The sequence below is a fragment of the Parus major genome, chromosome 4 (genome assembly GCF_001522545.3).
Source record: "Parus major isolate Abel chromosome 4, Parus_major1.1, whole genome shotgun sequence".
Lineage (NCBI taxonomy): Eukaryota > Metazoa > Chordata > Aves > Passeriformes > Paridae > Parus > Parus major.
In genome coordinates, this window is record NC_031771.1 from 2215754 (window position 1) to 2234861 (window position 19108).

The window sequence follows — 19108 nt, forward strand, 5'->3', positions numbered from 1 at the left end:
GCTAACCCAAAGGATATATAACTTCCTGGTCTTAGTATAATGACAAGCTAAAAATATAAATACTGATGAACTGGTTGGTGATATATCTTACAACTTAGATAATTTAACCTGTGAGTAGCTAAGGTACTTGTGATAAGTACTGAAGTTTGATAAAAATACAGAGATATGGTTGTTAATACTGTCAATAAAACCATCTTGATGCTGTTAACATTAAAATGTAGCAATGATTTTTTTTTTTTTGTAGGTTTGGGTGGTTTGTGGGAATTTTTGCCAAGAAAGACTGGACCAAAATTTCCTGAGGGCATTTCTCTAGCCTGATAATTCTATCACTTCATCATCATTGCTTTTTTTGGAAAGGGAGGATCATTTATAGTTATTTGACTAGCTTGCTGATCATATTTCTTTTAAGATTTCATCTGCTTTGTGTGTACAGTTTTTAAAGACTGGAAAGAACAGTCATTTTCTTGCTTTCTCAAGCCCTGGAATTGTGAAATAACAAAACAAGTTAAATTATCCTTGCTTTTTTTTCACATCCCTTCCTTTCTGCACTAGGGATTACATAGCTACAAATCCCTAGATACTTTTTCAGCCCAACACAGATAAGGGGTGAAACCTTGCATTATTTTTCCTCCAGAAGTTTGCATTTAGCAGAGGGTGGCTTGGAAGTGTGTAAGAGCTGACTCCTAGGATGAGAGAGGCCAACGTGCTGCATTTCTCATTGATAATCCCTTGAGTAATCCTAATCCAGTTGAGATCTGTAGCCTTTATTAAGCATCACATGGTAGAGGATTCTTAAGGCTGCTCATAACTGGGCAATAAATAAATCAAAGTGTCTGCACCAGTTCTGGGTTGCACGTGCACAGAGACATGGCCTGTTGTGCTGCCTGCCCAAGGGAACACCTTACTTAATTTTTTGGATTCTGAGGAGGAGATTTTGCATCTGTAACTAAACAAATAGCATCAGAAATCATTGGTCATTTGGGTACTGAATACAACCAAAATTTATCAAGTGAAGAGCTTCAGTTGTGTTTATCTCAACAAATCCATAAATTAGGACTTGGCAAGGTAAGTTGCATTTTCCTTTTTAATTCTTTGCAGCAGGGTTTTGTCTTCAGAAATAGCTTCAAGTTTGAAGTAAAATATCCTTTTTTGTATGCCAAGGTGTAGAAAGCTGCATTTGGGAGTTTTGTATCTGTAATTCCCCTTTTTGGCATTGCATTAGCTGTGTTGTGGGTGTGTGTTTGAAATACAACACGCTTCACCATCTTGTTTGCAGCTATGAGTGGTGCCAGGTCTGATGTGCACGTGGGCCATACCTCTAGGTATTTACTCTCAGAGGCAAGGTAGGATTGTTGCTTTCTCTAGTGCCTGCTAGCATTTTTTCCCTTGGAAGAAGTATTTGATTGGTTTTTAATTAATGTGTAGCTCTTAAGCTCTTGATGTTTTTCCTTTTAGCAGAACTTTTTCTCTCCGACATCTCTTCTAGGTTTTCCCCTAGTAAACTTTCTAGTCTGTTATGTCCTTCTGTTGCCTTCCCTGTTCTGCTCACCTGTTCCCTTCATTGCTGGAATGCTGATAAAACTCTCAGGTTAGTGGGCATCCCATCCATGATACAAGAAGTGTCACCTTTGCTAGGAGCAGGTTTTCATGTGAGCTGAGATGTTTCCTGTGGGTCCTGTGGGTTGAGGACCACGTCCTGCAAATGTCTGTGATGTGCAAAAGTTCCCTGTGTGTAGGATTTGGTTCAGAATGCTGTCCTTTGCTTTGGTTTTGGAGAAGTAGTTTAAACCAGGAAATTTACCTAGGCTTTTGTTGTTTGTGTTTTGGGGTGATTGACTCGAGTGGATTGGTGTAAGGTTTCCTTTCCTGAATTTCCTGGGGTACTAGGTGGTGTTACTGAACTTCTGCTTGTGTTTGAGGAGTTTCAAGAACTGTTACCCAATGGCTTGGGAAGTGCATGGACTATTCTGGCTGCTGTGTCTCCCTCCTGCCTGTGAAACATTACCTCTGGTGGTCAGGCTATGTGCATCTTCTCTGTGTGTGCGTGGCCTTCCCCTGAGGCCCTGAACTTGGTGTTTCACAGATTCTGTGTCCGTGTGGGGCTCTTGAGTCCGTGACTTTTTAGTGGTGGTTTAAATGTGTGCAGTGGCTTTTGTCACCTGCCTTGACCATGCATGGGTATCTGCTGGCAGGCACTGTGCTGTGGTGCATACCAGGGACTGCCCTGTGTGAAGGAGGTGTGAGGAAAGCCTGTTCCAGAGAGAAGGAAATATCTCTGCAGGAGAGGACTGGCAGACAAGAGTAAGATGAGGAATGGGTGGTTGTTAGCTGGCTGTTTGCTGTCTGGATCATGTTTCTCACCTGGAAATTCAATACAACCTGCACCTGAAGTGATGCTGCTGCTGCTCAGTTCATCCTGTCGTGGAGGCTGTGCCTTGATGGGTCTCTGTTCCTCTTCAATTTTTCAGGTACAAGAATTTAGGAAGGGAAGTGTTGGATGGATGAGGAAGGATCCAAGGTGCTGGTTCTGTTTCTTCCTCAGTCTTTCCAGCCTTGGAACAGGTTTGATTCCATTGGAGCCTGATGTACTCCTGTGCACTCCTTTGCTCAGGTTGTTCCCCTGACAAAAATCTGAGGGCAACAAATGTAAAAGTTCATGGCTCCGGGAACTGCTTGGGAGGAACCTGTTGATAAGCCTTTCTATAATATGATAATTAGGGCAGACTAACATTAGGTGATGCCTCTGTATGGATGGCTGAAATGTGTTTAAAGTAGGGCTACCCTAATAATAAATACCTCTTTACTTGGTAGGGAGAGAAGGAGATAAGAAAAAAACTGTTGTCAAAGGTGCCATCAAATCCAAGGTCAGGGGTACCACCTGCCTTTATCAAAGCAGGCAAGCAGTACGAAGGTCACATTTTATCTAAATAGGCAGGTGGTACCCCTGAACACACCTTCAGCAGACAAAGTACTGAACACCATATTTAAATGGTTGCTTCAGATTTGTTCTCCATTGTTTTAGAAGTAATCTAGAAGCGTTCTAGTTCCTGGGAGAGGGGCCAATGCAGAATGAATAATTTATATCATTGCTTCTCTGGGAAGTGGAAACTTGCTGAATCCTCAGATCTGTCTTAAGTGAAATTTTGGTTTGGATAGGCCAGATGGGCCTACGCTCAAAAGTTGTCAACTTTTTCCTGAGTTCAAATTTCCCTGGTACAGGAGGTTACAAACAAGAGCTGGTGAATTTTGTCTGCAGTTGTCCCTTGGAGCAGTTAATGTGGAAAGCTGTCAGAGTACCTGCATTATTTGAACACAAAGAAGGTGAAGCACTAGGTAAAACTGGGTGTAATTTGGCAGCTATTTCAGGCATTTTGTGACATTGGTAAGAAACATTATTGTTAGAATAAAACAAGGATGTAGATATTGCGCTGAGAGCATTGCAGTGCACCCTGTTGTCACCCACTCATGGCATTGTGAGGATGCCATTGTACAGTTGGGCATCCTGGGTGAGGGACAGAGAGTTCCAGCCTTGGCTGAGCTCTAAAAGCTCCCTGTGCTGCAGTGTGGCTGAGCAGGGCTCACCTTCCTGAGCAAACATGGGTTGCTCACCTTACACAACACCGGATGCACTCCTTCAATTAGTGTTTGTGTGGATCTGAGCTATTTTGAGAGGGAAGACGGGGGTTAGGTGGAGAGAGATAGGAGGAGGCAAAAGGATGGCAGGAAGTGAGGAAAGGAGTTTTCTTCTCCTGGGTACAAGTGCCTCTGTAGTTAATCTGTCCTGACCTCTCAAAATACTTTCAGCTCTCCGGCCAACACCAGTCCTAACATTCTTAAGGTGTTTATTGCCTTCCCTCCATTTTGCAGCTTTCCCCTCCCTGAGTTTCAGGAGAAGATAAAATTCTGTTGAATTCTTCAGTGATACAGCCTGGGGCTGCTTTGGCAGTATTATGTGACTGTTTATTTTCCAGAGGAAGTATGTCTGACTGTGAAGGACAATTTGGTTATCCTCAACTCCTTCCGAGTTTGACCTAATCTTGCATTAGGATCTGTTTACTCTGACCAGAGCTTCCACAGCAGTGAGGTTAAGTCTGCATGTCTGTCCTTTTATACTGGCAATTGATGGCATAATAAGCTCCCACACGTCAGCAGATACATGAGATGAAGGCAAGCAGTGTTTAACAAAGCTGGTTATTTTCTTCTGGTAGCTAATTGTTATTTTAGAATCAGCTTCCTGCTAGCTGTGGTCAGATTAAATATCAGGTGTGTGTTCATCCCTCATAATGAGTTATCCTTTACAGAGTGAATATTTGTCTACACTACAGAATATAATAAGAGGCACATACTGCCTCTTAATGACTTTTAAATGAATTAACAGTATTAAAAATGAAACAGTATTAAAAAATTACAATCACAGTACCTATTGTTATGCAAGTAGCTAAAGGTGCTGAACTGATTCCTGTTTATAAAGCTCACTTGAGACGTGAAGCAGTGAGACAGAAGTCTTCTTCTGCTTGTCTGGGATTAGCTGGAGAAACCTGGTAGTGGAAAATGTACTTGGGCACAAGAGAGGCCATCTGATTGTTAATATTATGTGTTAATATATTTAACTGTAGATTCTTGGCGCTGTGGGACGTGTTGCAGCTGTTCTGATTCTGACCAAATGGTCTTCCCTGCATCTCGTTTGTGGTTTTGGTGACACTGGGCCAGTCTGCAACGTTGGAGCATTGGTTGGAGAACATGGGATCTGGTAGTTCTGTAAATATCCAGTACAAGTACTCCCTGCAGAAGTCTGAAAGTGGTGAGTGACTTGTAGAAATGCAATCTTTTCTTGTTTTCTCCTGCATGTGCTGTGGGGAGGTTGCAGTGAATGTGTTTATCCTCCCAGTTACCTGTTTTTTTTAAGAGCATTGAAGTGAGCATCTTTCAGTATCCTGTGAGAAGAATTCTCAGGTGTCAGGCAGAATACAACAGGGTTGAGGAAATAACAGCAATTTAGATGAGGAGTAGGTTAAAATCTAAGCAGAAATGAAGCAGCAATTAGGACCAACCTGCTGGATTAAACACTTGCTGCATAATGCAGGTTCTGTTTTGGCTGACAGTGAGACAGTTGTTACCCTGCTACTTTTCCTGGATTATTTTCCAAGGCTCTTACTGGTGCAGGTCTGATTGAGCAGATGCATTAGCAAAGCCAAAATAAATCTGGTTATAAACATGGTGAAACAGTGTGGCTATGAAAAGCTGTAAAACAGAAAGTGTGCATTTGGTCTAACTACATCAGCACAGATAAGCTAACTTGTTTATGGCTCTCAAAGCTGTGGTGATTTATGAAGCCCTCTGTAATGTTGTCAGTTTTGTGGGTGTGTGCCTGTGTCTGCTGTGGAACAGAGGGAGTTGATGAAGAAGACCTTAGATGTAAGGAGGAGTTCAAAAGTAAATAAATGGTCTTTACTTTGTTGTTTGAATCATGTAGTCCTGGGCACTGCCAGAACAGCATGCTACAACAAACTGTTTGCAAGTAGTTGGAAAACAAAATAAGGATTGCAAGTGGGGACAAGTTTGTGACTCAGACTTGTGCTTGTTACTGTTGAAAAACTCTTTATTAAACTTAGACTTACCTGTCATCCATAGCACCAGAAGTCCATGGCCTTTTCCAACAAGCTCATGGTTATTTTAAGATGATCAAGTGTAACACAACACTAGTTACTTGTTAGAAACCTTGTATTACATCTGGTACCTCAGCAACAGTTGCCCACGGCAGTAAAGCCTCTGGGAATTTGTAGCCTTCGGTTCTCAACACCTTTCAGATCTGGCTGCTTAGCACTTTCTGCCCAAATGTAGTGTGCCAGATGTCATCCCTGTCCTCCCTGCACGAGATCTGCAGGCTGTTTGCAATGGAAAATGCTGTTCAACTGGCCCTGCCTTGGAGTGAAGTCTGGTTTGAGTGCTGCCACTTTCATATGCTTGCAGCAGCTTATGTGATAGATGGTATGGTTCATCATAAAATGTGGCTAAGTCTTTCTCTTTGTTTTTGTTTTGTTGGGTTTTTTTTCCCAAACTGATACTAACACTGCCAGGTATAAATCCCCAGGTAAGCTGCTAAATTACAATACCAGGCTTTTTCAGTTGCAGAGTTGGTCTCTGTAAAAGCAGAGTAAACACTTAAATGCTGTGGATGATGGTATTTATGTTAACTGTGCAAGTGACAACATGTCATTGATGGGTTTAATTTTTACTCTTTCTAAAGTTGTGGTTTTCATTGGTATGCGTGGAGTCATCACAAGGAATTTTTTCAAAGCCCAGCAGATCAGTAAGTGTTTTCTCACCCAGACAGAAGGCAAAGAATACAGAAGTTACTCCTGAGTTAAGGCTTGCCAAATCTTACCTTCTTGCCCACAGCTTCAGGGTGTCTCAGACCCCTGCTGAACAGCAGCTGTAGATCTTCCTTTTTTGTGCTCTGCAATTCCCAGTGCTGAAAGAGAATCATAATTTAAAAGATTATTTTCAGTATATAATCCATAGAGATACCTTCTTTAGGGAAAGGTCACTGTTTCCTGCTGAAGTACCTGGAGGGCCATTTGTTGTGTAATTAATGCAAACTGATGGAGTTAATATGGTGTCTTTGTCTCTTGCCAGTGTATAGCAGCCTTTGGGTAGAGGTGAGGGATTTTCTTCTTTTGAATGAAGGTTTTCCCACACACCTGCTCTCGCTGCTTTGGTGAATCTGGCAAGGGAATATACCTTCTGCAGCAGGCCTAGTTCCCTACCTCTGTTGTTGTCCTTGGATTTTGAAGCCAGCCTGTGGATACAGCACTCATCCCTTTCCCCCCTTGGCTAAAGGTGATGGAGAAGCAGTGTTAGAAGGTGTTTTAAGTATAGGGCTCACGGGTGGGGCTTCAGAAAGGAACAGGAAGGCATGCAGTGTAATCCAAAGGGAAATGCCAAGTAGCAGAGCTGGTCCAAATGGGATCAAGACCAGCTAAGGAGGATGAGAGATTGTAGAGGTACGTAAAATTCTGTGGCAGAACTTGAAAAAGGAAATGTTTAACTGCACCCATCTACTTCAATTGAAACATGCACACATCCCATCTGAAATCATCTTTAAAGGGCACACACTGGAATTGGGAGAATACAGAGGCTGTGTTTTAAAGATCAAAGGGCAGGTAGCCATCATTTTGGGTGTCATCCCTGGCTGTGGTTTGAATCTCAAACAGGCACCTGAAAATTCTGCCATCTCATTCATTCTGTGCCATTAAATGGCCAAAGTTCTGCTTCCCCCTTTTCACAGTGGGTGTAGCTTTGTCTTTATTTTATTGTAAGGTAATGGTATGTTGATATTAATGCTGCAATAGGATCCTTCTTGCACAGTTGCAAAAGCTGAAGTATTTATTTGTCATAAAGAGAGGTAGAAAATCCCCATATTTTTAAGGCTCTAGTAGGAAACTTTGGATCCTGTCTTCCCCAACTCCTTGCATGGCCTCAGTTAGATTTCTGGTTTCCTGAAGCCCCAGCTCCTAGGGATGCTAACATGGACATAAAAATTACCATGGTAGGTAGCAAGTGAGGATATTATCTAATAATAGTGAAGAACATGTTAGGGCTTTTAGGCCCTAATACTTTGTGGTTCATGCTGGTGCTGAGGAACCAGCAGGAGTGGTTGCAAGTGCTTCAGAGGTCTCTGGTCAGGTCAACCTCTTGCAAATACAAAGGCAAAAAGAAGAGGGTCTTTTTGCCCTGAGGCACAAGAGTACAATTCCTGGAAGCTTTTTCCTGAAAAGGACAAGTTTTCTTCTATGTTCAGGGGTGGGGAAGGAGCTGTTGCAGGTGCCTCAGCTGCAGGCAGTGCTGCTCAGCAGCTTGGTTCTGTTGTTGTCCCCCAGCTTTCAAGGCAGCTGTCTTGATCCAGCAATGGTATCGGCGCCACGTGGCTCGGCTGGAAATGCGGCGCCGCTGCACCTGGAGAATCTTTCAATCCATTGAGTATGCCTGTGAGCAGGATCAGATCAAGGTATGGTGCCAAGGAAAAGAGCAGGTAGGAAAACATGTGGGAAGGTGGTTTCTGTGCCAGACTCTGGCTGGTAACCCTCTAAGTGGGCAGGGTTTCCTGCCTCTTTTTAACCTATGGATTCCCTGCCTGCGTATGTTGCATAAAACACAAAGTAATGAACCTCAAAAGTGAGCCCATAAGAGCCATTTAACAGGGATTTTCTGGAGTCTGAACACAATAAGCAAGTCTATTTGGTTTGCTACGTTTTAACTTGGGTTGAAGTTCTCTTGCATGGCTGACTCCTCTCAGGGAGAGGAGGGGCTCATAGCATCCTTGTGCCTGTGGCTGAAGGTAAAGCCACTGTTTTGAATTCATCTCAAGATAGTCAAAACTTAATTTGGTACAATGAGAATTGCTGTACATAGCAGACAGCATGAGAAGGGCAGAGATAGTACTTGCAGAAAGATAATGATGATAGGTTGCTACTTGGTTGAATTTAATTCTGGGGTGAATGATGGGCTCTCCCTCTTCCTGCAGCTTCACAACTTCTTCAGTTACCTCATGGACCAGTTCACACCAAGCAGCAGCAAAGAGAGTAAGTGTGTGTGCTATTGTTAGATGTGGCACCAGCAGTTCCAAAGGCTGCACCTTCTATTATTCATTGCCCAGTGCTGGGCAATCTTCAGGATGGCACATGTGGCCAAGAGTCTCAGGAGTGATGGCATCAGGAATAGAGTGAATTGCCTGGAGACTACAAGCTGTGCAAGGGATGGGGGGTGATTCCTGCTCTTAGGAGCTGGAAAGAGGCATAAAAGTTGAGTATTTTTTCACAGAATCACAGAATGGTGCACAGTGCACATGGAGATTTGTCTCTGCAGCCTTTCCCTTGCTGCAAGATTGGTAGCAGTGCTGAGCAGCACCAAGCTTCCATGGCTGCAACTGCTCCTGAGTGCCAGCCTAAGCAAACAGCTCTTCTGTAGGAAATTACTGATACAGGTAGAATGATACCTGGAGCAAATTAACCTCTTTTTTGTTTGTTTCTCTCTTTTTTTATTTTTATTTTTTTTTAAAAACCAACCCCACTTATTGGCTGTCCAGGGGATTTTATCACTCGCATGTTCATAAGTGGGGAAAGCTACAAAGAGGCAGAGTTGGAAAAGTTCTGTGACTATGAATCCATAGAGGTGCCAGACTCCTACACTGGACCCCATCTCTCTTTCCCTCTCCTCCCTGACCATGCCACGGCCTTGCTGGAAGCTTTCCAACAGAAACAAGTAAGGATCCCCAAAAGGTACCATGCTTTTCCCTTCTCTGAACAAGGCTGCAGGATGGATAATTTGGTCTTAGCTTTCTTACCAAGCTCAGCTGGCTGGCTGTTAATTATGGGGCTGGAAATTATATGGTATTTCCTAATGCCATAGAAATGTTCTTATTTTTGAAAATATACTCCTAACAAAACCAAACACTTTATATATAGGGGTGTACCAAGATTAACCTGAGTTTTATTTTTTAAGGGAAAAATTAGCAACATGTCATGTTAAAACTTTTCACCATTGTTTGTTTGAATTTCTCAATTGGTAAATAAGTATAGGATGGCCCAGAGAGAAATAGCCAATTACAATGTTTTGTGCTATGCTACTCTGATTTAAAATGTAAACTGTGAGTTTTTTTTGATGAGGAAGTTGAGTACCACTCCTGCACTAAGTCTTGATCCAACTGCAGTGTTCTGCTGCCATCCCTCAGCTGATGTGTTTGAACTCCAAAATAGGCAAAAACACCCCTTCTCCAACCAAAAGTGTCTTCTAAACCAAAGGTGTCTCATATCCCAACTGTATTAAATGCCTACACCCTGGCTTTGAGCATCTCTATCACTGCAGGATATGTGGAAACTCACAGACTGGTTAAATGTGGAAAAGCTAAGAAGGCTCTAGAGGAGCAACTTCTTACCTGTGATATTGGAATTTCAGCTGCTCCTGGAGGTGATGTGGCCTAGTGTGGGTATAGCCTTGTCCACAAGGTGTGCTGGGGCTTTAGGGTTGCTTTGCCAGCCCTCTCAGTGCTGAGGCTGAGCTGCACTGGGCAAGTGTCTGCCATCCTGCAGTTTCCCAGTATTTCCCTCATCTTGTTTGCAAGCCCATAGGTCAGCACAGACTGCCATTCCAGGGAGAGTTTCTGCCACCCAGGCTATCCTGGTAGAGTCTTTGCAGCCACAGTAGTGCTGCTCAGAGGCCACTGATTTCCTGCTTTAATCCCTTCACTTTCTCCCAGTAGCAGCTCCATGCTCGCTATGTCTTAAACCTCCTGCACGAGACCAGGAAGCACCTCAAGCAGTTGCCAAACATCAGCCACGTCTCCACCTGCTACAGCGAGGAGGTCACCGTGTGTGGTGGGTCCCTTGCAGCTCCTATGGGAGGGTGGGACAGAGGGAAAATGATAGTGAGAGCACGATGCCTCCCTCTGTACTGAACTTGGAACACAAATGCTCTCTATAAGCTGAGTGTGTGATGACTTGAGAGGCAGCTGGGTCTGTCTGAAATGAAAGGTGACCTTTTCTCTCTCACCCCAAACTTGGAGCTGTTTTACTAAACCACAGAAACCACACCCAGCTGAGGACTGGTCACAGAATTTGGTAGTGGTCTGACCCGTTCTGTGGTCTGGGATTTTTTAAACAACAAAATCCTGGAGCTGTTCTGGGTGAGCACCAGCAAATGCATGCAGATCTGGAATGTTATCGCATCTTTGCATCCTATAAGTAAATTTGAGACAAAGCTTTTTACTTTTTTCCTACTCTGACTAATGTTAAAATATTGAGATATTTCTGCAGAATACATAGCCCAGACTTTTGCATGCTATCAGCCTCTGGAAAACCTCTTTCTGCAATATTGTGTTAAATGAGAATTAAATTGTTATGTGGAATGCAAAGCTTTCTCCCATGTAATACCAATCTTGTGCAGTGCTGTGCCATCACAGGAGATAAATGAAAAAAGTTTCTAAATCAGTCTTCAGCAAATGGTGTAGGATTTTTTACTGCACTTCTCAGACTTCAGCTCAAGCCTTACATCGTGTCCTTTTTCTCTAGGCTTGCAATTCCCTGTAGTGGAATGTATCAGGTTCTCAAAGTATTTCAGTGGGGATTAATTGATAAAGGATGTATGGGTGTTTTTTTTTTTGAGTTCAAGGTAAATATGCTGTGACTTGTCTCTTTGTGCCTGCTAGGAGATTTGCATGGCCAGCTGGATGACTTGTTCCTCATCTTTTACAAGGTAGTCACCAAATTTGGAGAGGGAGGCTGTCCAGGCATTGCAATGGGTATCCCATGGGTCGTGTTGAGAAGTGTTTGCAAAATCGGGTCGTTCATGTACAATTCCCCAAGTCAATTTGATTTGTTTTAAATGGCTTCACAAATCAGTACTCCCTTGCTGACTTGGAAATCTGATATCCATGTCAGTTTTATTACTGCCAATGGGTATTTTTCTACTGCTGATACCAATGATAAACCTTTGTGACTGCCAGTTTCACTGCTGGGGCCCACAGGACAAATATGAGCAGGGATCTGTGGTAACCTGGGACCAGGAGTAAGTGACTGCAGCTGTGGGGAGGGCATATGGACACCTTGGGGAGGCCTCTCTGGTGATATCTGCCTGTTCCTTGCTCTTACAGAATGGCCTGCCTTCCCCTTCCAAGTCCTACGTGTTCAATGGGGACTTTGTAGACAGAGGCAAGCAGTCCCTTGAGATCCTTGTTATCCTCTTTACCTTCCTCCTGATCTATCCCAAGGAGGTTCATCTCAACCGCGGGAACCACGAGGACCACATGGTGAACTTACGGTACGGCTTGTGTGCAGGGCTGAGCACGATGTCGAGGGCGTTGTGCAAAATCCCACTGAGCTTCCTTTCTCCTGTTCCTTTAGCTATGGTTTCACCAAGGAAGTGATGCAGAAATACAAGGTAGGCTGATGTTTGTGTCTCCTTTACCATGTGAGACGTGTGTTTAGAAGACTTGATGCTTTATCTCTTTTTTACTTTTGCTCAGGTGCATGGGAAGAAAATCTTGAAGATGTTTCAGAATGTATTCTGTTGGCTGCCCCTGGCCACCCTGATTGATCAGAAAGTCCTCATTATTCACGGGGGCATCTCTGACACCACTGACCTGGACATGCTTGAGAAAATTCAAAGGGACAAAGTAGGTTTTATTTCCCAGTTATTGAAAAGACAACAGTGTCGCTGATTTGTGGTGGGGAGCTCGTTTCTGCATGTCATCTTGGCTGTTGATGAGACAAATCTAAGAGATGGTCTTCCTAGACAAACTTGTGTTTAGGTGTAGGCTTTGGTTTGTTAGTGTGTGTGTGTGCACGAGCTGTGACAGGATGAAGCACTGTTGGTTTCTGGGATATGTGCTGGTGCTGAAGTAAAAACACAGTGATGATGAGACATTGTCCTGCAGCTCCTTAGCCTGCTTTTACCCCCTAGATTTCCAGAAGGATTTTGATAAGTCATTTAACTTGTCTCTGCCTCACTCTCTAGTTGGGCAATATCACTTTCCTTCTCCAAATATAATGACAGCTCTTGTATTAGTCACTAACGTTTCCTTTGGTCTGCTGCACAGTTGCCATGGCAGATGAAATCTGTGTGGATGAAGTCAATGAAGGAGAGTGAGATGTGATGGATGTAGGGCCCAGCTGTAAACCCAGGATGGCTTGTATGAGAGGATGGCAGTAGTAGTTCCCCACAGTCAAGCAGCAGTTGATGGCAGAAGCGAGTGGTGCCTGGGGGCTTTGATCACTTCAAGTCTGCCAGTGTTAGGTGTTAGAGCTGGAGATCTGGGTTTTCATGCTATGTTACCAGCTCCATTTCTCTTACCTCTTTCAGTTTATTTCTGTGTTAAGGCTGAAGAAAAGAAAGGAATCGAGCAGAAAAGCAGAAATACAGGCCATAAATGGTGAGAGGGAATCAGGCACTGATGCAGCAGGGAATGAGGCAGCTCCCAGGTTATCCCAGTCAGCCCAGGCTCCCAGCACAGCCAACAGGCTGGAGTTCTCCAGGTGGCTCCGGCAGACGGTGCAGGAGCAAATCGACACGTGCCGCCGGCTGGTGGACATCAGTGAGTCAGAGCCAGAGGAGCTCACCTATTCCAGCATGGTCTCCTTGAAGGGTGTGGATGATGAGCCGTGCTGGAGTCGCCAGGAGGAGTGGAAGCAGGTGAGGAGTCTAAGCAGGGTCCTGAGCTGGGTGTGCTGTGGGTGCCTCCTGCAGCAGCTGGCCCTTCAGTGGGAGGTGGCCGGGAAGGGCTGCTCTGTGTGGCTGGGGGGTATTTTGTTGGGTCCCTTTGTTACTTTCTGAGAGGAGCAGCTGGGGACTTCCTTTCCAGCCTGAGAGTCTCTTCTGTGTGCTCTGAAACTACGGTTACTTAGTTGACATTAAATGTGACCTTCCAGCACTGCACACCTTTTCACCCTAGCGCTATATATTGATGTCAGGGTTAAAGAAATAAAGCTTTAATCCAAACAGTGGTTACTGGGTCAGCACTTGTATTTCTAGAGGCTGCAGAATGTCCTGGCTAGAAAACAAAGGGATTTAATACTAAGCCTGCTAATGGCCACAGGATCTGCTGGTTGTTCTTGCCCTGGGACTTGTGTTTTGGGATGGAGGAAGACAGGTAAGGCTCTTGGGCATCTTAATGCTAGCAAAGGCAGCCGATATCAGGCCTGACCTATGCATCTCTCTTTCCCCAGACACTTGGGATGTGTGTGTAGCTCCTGGCCAACAATATTGCCACTTGTGAGGTGGCCCAGGTCTGTGACAGTCTTTGGCTGGAATGCAGGAAACACGTCTGTTCCTCTGCACTATGGTTATAGCAGCAGTCTAGGGGGGGATTCAGTGAACTTGCCAATCCTTTCAGGTTTTAGACATCCTCTGGAGCGACCCCACGCCTCAGGAGGGCTGCAGAGCAAATAAGGTGCGAGGTGGTGGATGCTACTTTGGGCCTGATGTGACAGAGAAGTTCCTTGAGAAGTACAGCTTGCAGTTCCTGATCCGCTCTCACGAGTGCAAGCAGGAGGGCTACGAGTTCTGCCACAACCGCAAGGTTAGTTGGGGGTGGTGTGAAGGACACTTGGGTTTCCATCCTCCCAGGACAGGGTTTCTGGGGGAGTGGCTTGTCTCAGTTCTGTATTTCTTCCAGTGGGGCTCTAAGCACGTGTAAAATCCTTGAACAGGCTTAGTGGGAGTTAAGTGGAGTGTGTTTCCATCTGAAGTCATAGTTCAGGGCAATCTGGAGCCACCTGCTCTGCCAGGGAGATGCCTGTGCAGGCAAACAGTGTCCTTGTGTGTGGTGCTTGAGAACCCACTTGTGCCATGGCCCCACTTAGTGCAGCTGTTGTTGCAGATGTGCTACAGAAGGGTGTTACTGAGCTTGCTGCAGGTGAGTTCTGTTCTCAGAAGATTCAGAGCCAGGTCAGTGGCTTTGTCAGGGCACTCACACTCTGCAGAGAGGAACTGATGGGCGAGAGCACAGGAGAATTGTGGAAGCTCTGCATGTGGCCAGATCTATGTCTGACTGGTGCCACCCAGGAGGAACTCACACCTGCGAGGCTTCCAGGCCAGCTGCCACCTGACTCTCCCTCTTCTCTGTAAAGATGTAAAAAATGGTGTATTCACAATCTGTTCCTTCTGGAGGGGATCAAGTGAGTTGTTGTCACATATATAAATATTACAGGATGTATGTATTGACTGCAAATGCCTCTTTTTTTGGGATTAGGTGTTGACCATCTTTTCAGCCTCAAACTACTACGAGATTGGCAGCAACAGGGGAGCCTATGTGAAGCTGGGACCAGACCTGATCCCCCACTTTGTTCAGTACCAAGCAAACAAGACAGCCCATATGCTCAATATGACCCAAAGGCAAGGCTTTCCAGTTGCTCTCTTTGCCAGGTCAAAATTTCCAAAGGGGATACTTCATGCACTTTTACAAAGTTTGACTCTGAAGATGAACTTTCACACCTTGATTTTCTAAAGAATTGCTCTAAAGGAGGGATCAAGCTTTGTACTTGAAGTTGCTCAAGGCTTGAGAAGGGAATGTTAACACAATTCCAAGGGGATTTTTCTAAAGGTTGCTGGTTTTTCAGTTTTTTTATGCCAGGTTTTAGTTTTTGACCTTTTTCTGAGGTTCTTTTTAGCTTTGTTGCTTCACAAATGAATGCAGGGTCTCCTGGCATCAGCTGCAGGGAAATGCTCTGGGCACACAGTGCCTTGTCACAAGCACTGAGATGTAGCTGAGCAGAGCAGTTGTGTGAGGGTCTGGGCAATCCATGGACAAACCAGGTAGAACACTGGGAGGGAAGGTGCAGTTTTCCTTGTGATTCATGGCAAGACCTTCAAGTGCTTCTCTCTGTTCTGCATCCCCCAGAATAAGCAGAGTAGAGGAGTCAGCCTTTCGAGCCTTGCGGGAAAAGCTCTTTGCTCACACCTCAGCTCTCATCAGTGCCTTCAAGGCCTACGACGGGGACAATACAGGTAACTCAGAGCTGAGGGGCGTGTGGGTTCCTTGCCTGGTTGGATAGGGCTGAAGTGACTGAGTTTGTGGCTGGCTGGGAGACTGCTCAGGGACAGTTGTCACAGGGAGGCTCTATCAGACCTTGCCAGAGGTCATTTGCTGTTAGTCAGTCTCTGTGGATGCCTCTGAGTGACACCATAAAGTGGGGGTGCTGGAAAAACAGGACATCATGAGCCTGATGTGTAGCAATCGAGGCCAGTACTAGAAGAGCTCCTTGCAGCTGAAATACTGATGAAGCATTGGAAAAGAGGACCTGGAACATGTCTGTTGTATCACTTGAGAAGGGTTGCATGGTCTGTAGAGCCCGCTCACCCCTGGAGGGGGATCACTGGGAAGAGCAAAGCAAGCGATGTCTTCTGTGGCAGTGATTCTTGTCAGAGCCTGAAGGAAGGAGTGGAGAGTTCTTACTTCTCTGGCAGACAGGAGTGCTGTGTTGGTGCAGTGACTGAGAGGTGTTGCTGTCCTTTGGTGGGCTGGGGGAGAAAAAGTGGCTGGCAGAGCTGCTCATGGGGAGAATTGTGCACTTAGCGGGCAGCAAAACTGTTCACAGAAATCCAGCTCAGTTGTTAGAGCAGCTGCTAAAATGGGCAGTGGGCTGCAAATTTCTAATCAGATACCCAAAGTCAGTGTCTTGCCTTTGTTCAGATGTTGGCAGCCTCATAGCCTCAATTTGTTGCAATGATAAAAAGCTTGCCGAGGCTTGGGGGCGGTGTGCGCGCACCTGCACTGCAAAATTAACACCGTGCTGTCAGCAGCACCTAGACTGTCTATGTGTCACTGTTTCAGGCTTTCTTTGCCTTCACATGCTTTCCCCTACCTGTGTCCCAGAGGTGTCTTCCTTTTCCCTGCAGGAAAGATCTCTCTGAGCAACTGGGCGACAGCAGTGGAGTCGGTGCTGCGGCTGGGGCTGCCCTGGCGAATGCTGAGGCCGCAGCTGGTGCGCAGCACCGAGGATGGAATGCTGGAATACAAATCCTGGCTGGATGACCTGGCCATGGAGCAGAGGAGCCAAGAGGTAAGCACTCACCCCCTTCCATCAAAGCACAATGTGACCAACTGCTCACCAGATCCCCAGCATGTGCACACCAATTATGGTGCAAAAGGACAGGGGATGGTTCCTGCATAATCCAAAGCCACACTAAAGTTGATAGGAAGTCTTGCCTGAGCTCTAATAGTCCTTAGGCACTCAGCCCATTTTACAAATAGACAATGAATGCAAAAGCAAAATTTTGAGGTAGTTTTGGATGCAGGCTTGTGAGTAGGAGAACTATTCCACTCTCCAAGTAGCAGTTTGTTAATTATGCCCAGCAAGCACAACTCCACAGTGGTTATAAAATGCAGCCTGGCTCGCTGTTAGCCCAGGAGAGGGCTGTGGGGAAGGGACAAGTTGCCCATGGTCTGTTCTGCAGCTGTGCATCCACACACCTGGTTGATAAGGCACTGTTGGCAAGTTCTGGAGAGCAAAGAATATTTGTGGAGACATCTGCAGTAACAACTCAGAGAGCAGAGGTGTCAGGTGGATGAAAACTGTCTTTGTGTCTTTCAGCACATCCAGTCAAGCTTGCTGGAAGTCATTTATCGAAACAGATCCAACTTAGAGACCATATTCAGGATCATAGACAGAGACCATTCAGGTAAGTAGGTGTGCAGGGGGTGTTGATTGCTGCCCTGTGTTCCCTTGTGCTTTGGAGCTTCCTTTAGCATGTCTAGAGGTGTTTTTGTTTAGGCTTGGATCCTCCTCCTCCCTCCCATGATTCTGAAATGTCCATTTGCCTCTCTGCTGCTGGAAGTTGTGTTTTAGCCAGTGATCTCCACATCAGGAGATGCAGCTGCAGCATCTGAAATGCTCCTCCACAGGTCTCATCTCCTTTGAGGAATTCCAGCAAACCTGGAAGCTGTTCAGCTCCCACATGAACATTGAACTCACGGATGATGGCATTAACGACTTGGTTCGCAGCATTGATTTTAACAAGGATGGGAACATTGACTTCAACGAGTTCCTGGAAGCCTTCCGCCTCGTCAAACAGTGCCCGGCGTGAGAACCTGCCCAGGGTTACCACGCCCCATGCCTTGATTTCCACAAAGCCAGGACTGCCTGACCTAACACAGAGGGTGCCTGCAGATAGCAAGCAGGGAAAGGGAAGGCAGGTGCTCAGAACAGACATCACTGTAGGCAACAGCTGTGACCCATCTGGGGAAGGTAACAGGTGAGACAGATGAGCTGTGCTTCAGTTCGGGCTGTTCTTAAAAGAAGCTGCGTTTTAAGTAGTTTCCTGCTCAAAGGGAAGATGCAACTTAGCTTCTCCTGGCAGTGTGAGGAAAGGTTACAGGTATTTTCAAAAGCAGTGAAGTGGAAGTTGAAGTATTGCTTGTAGGCAGTGTTTAAAGGAGGTAGCACCTCTTTGATCACAGCTTTCCTTTTAATAAACCATTTTTTCTAGATTGCTGTTGTTTGGCTGTTCATTTCTTCTCAAGTTAATTCTGGGAGCAGCAGTGCTGCTCCAGTCATGATAGCTACTTCTCTGCTCGTGTTCCTGTGCGGTGGTAAGCTTGTTCTGGAAGTTTGGAGCTACTAAGTATGTGCAGGAGAGCAGGATCTTGGGAGAAATACCTCAAATGTGCAACACTGTCTCTAGCAGGGGGACTAGAAAATCTGACATCTACTGAGGTAATTTCATTTTCAAAGTCCAGGGCAATAGATCAAGTAGCACCCTGCTAGGGAGCCTATGATGCACATTCAAGTTATTTTCAAAGCTATCAAGGCTGCATAAAAGACTGCAGCTTGTGAAGTGGGGTAGTGTGAAGAGTTGGCAAAACAAGAAACAACGTGTTTCTCAAATAGAAGCATCCCAGTCCAGCAGGCAGAAGATGTAAGACTGCTAGCCTGGCCCCCAAGAGAGAATTCCAGTCTCACTGAATTTCTTACCCAGCTTGTTGCCCAGTGCAGACAGTTTACTAACTGGAACTATGCTTCCAAAAGGAAACTAATCCTGTTCCCCCTTAACTAGAGTTCTACATGTGCTTTTTCAATTGTAATCGAAACATGCTTCCACAAACACACTCAAAGCACACAATACAGGTCCCAGTACATTGCAGCTGTATTTCTATTTTTCTATCCTTCAAATTGAATGAATGGAATTAATTTTGATGGCTAAAGAAAAGAATTATTTTTCCTCTTCCATGTTTGTTTCTGCTGTACAAACTCGTACTGCAGGGACCACTGGTTATTTGTTTCAGGTTTTTTTTGTGGCTTTTGTAGTGAGGAGAAAAGCAGGTCTCTCTCCATGGCATGGAGTGAGTAGGTAGCTGCTTTGTAGTGCTTGCTACCAGGTGAGATCTAGTTTCCATTTTGGTTGGGGAATTGAGGCTGCCAAGGGCTGTGGCACTGGGTTTGACAGCCTGTTACCTGCAGTGCCTGGAGCAGAGTGAAGTTCTCTTACCTGGAGTTGTGAGCAGGGTCACTGCTTTGCTGATGTCACCGACAGCCAACACCACACACCACTTATTACAAAGTCAGATTGAATTTATTACCCTTGGGCAATTTAAAAAAAGGCAGAAGACAACATCCAG

General features: G+C 45.2%; 1 protein-coding gene and 1 long non-coding RNA gene across 2 annotated transcripts; one reads left to right on the plus strand and one right to left on the minus strand.

Annotated features, from left to right (window-relative positions):
• Window positions 1-308: 308 nt before the first annotated feature.
• On the plus strand, window positions 309-17633 carry PPEF2 (protein phosphatase with EF-hand domain 2). The gene is made up of 16 exons (XM_015623698.2): window positions 309-4801; window positions 7881-8008; window positions 8525-8582; window positions 9086-9261; window positions 10259-10373; window positions 11204-11250; window positions 11648-11814; window positions 11898-11934; window positions 12020-12169; window positions 12856-13185; window positions 13886-14071; window positions 14744-14886; window positions 15392-15498; window positions 16390-16553; window positions 17085-17172; window positions 17396-17633. The coding sequence occupies exons 1-16, from the start codon at window positions 4741-4743 to the stop codon at window positions 17575-17577; spliced, it is 2139 nt and encodes a 712-aa protein (XP_015479184.1). The 5' UTR covers window positions 309-4740; the 3' UTR covers window positions 17578-17633.
• Window positions 2531-10146, minus strand: LOC107202781. The gene is made up of 3 exons (XR_001520826.3): window positions 9935-10146; window positions 6386-6472; window positions 2531-2631 (listed from the first exon to the last, which is right to left on the minus strand). It is a non-coding gene; the product is annotated as an uncharacterized LOC107202781 (long non-coding RNA).
• Window positions 17634-19108: the final 1475 nt, after the last annotated feature.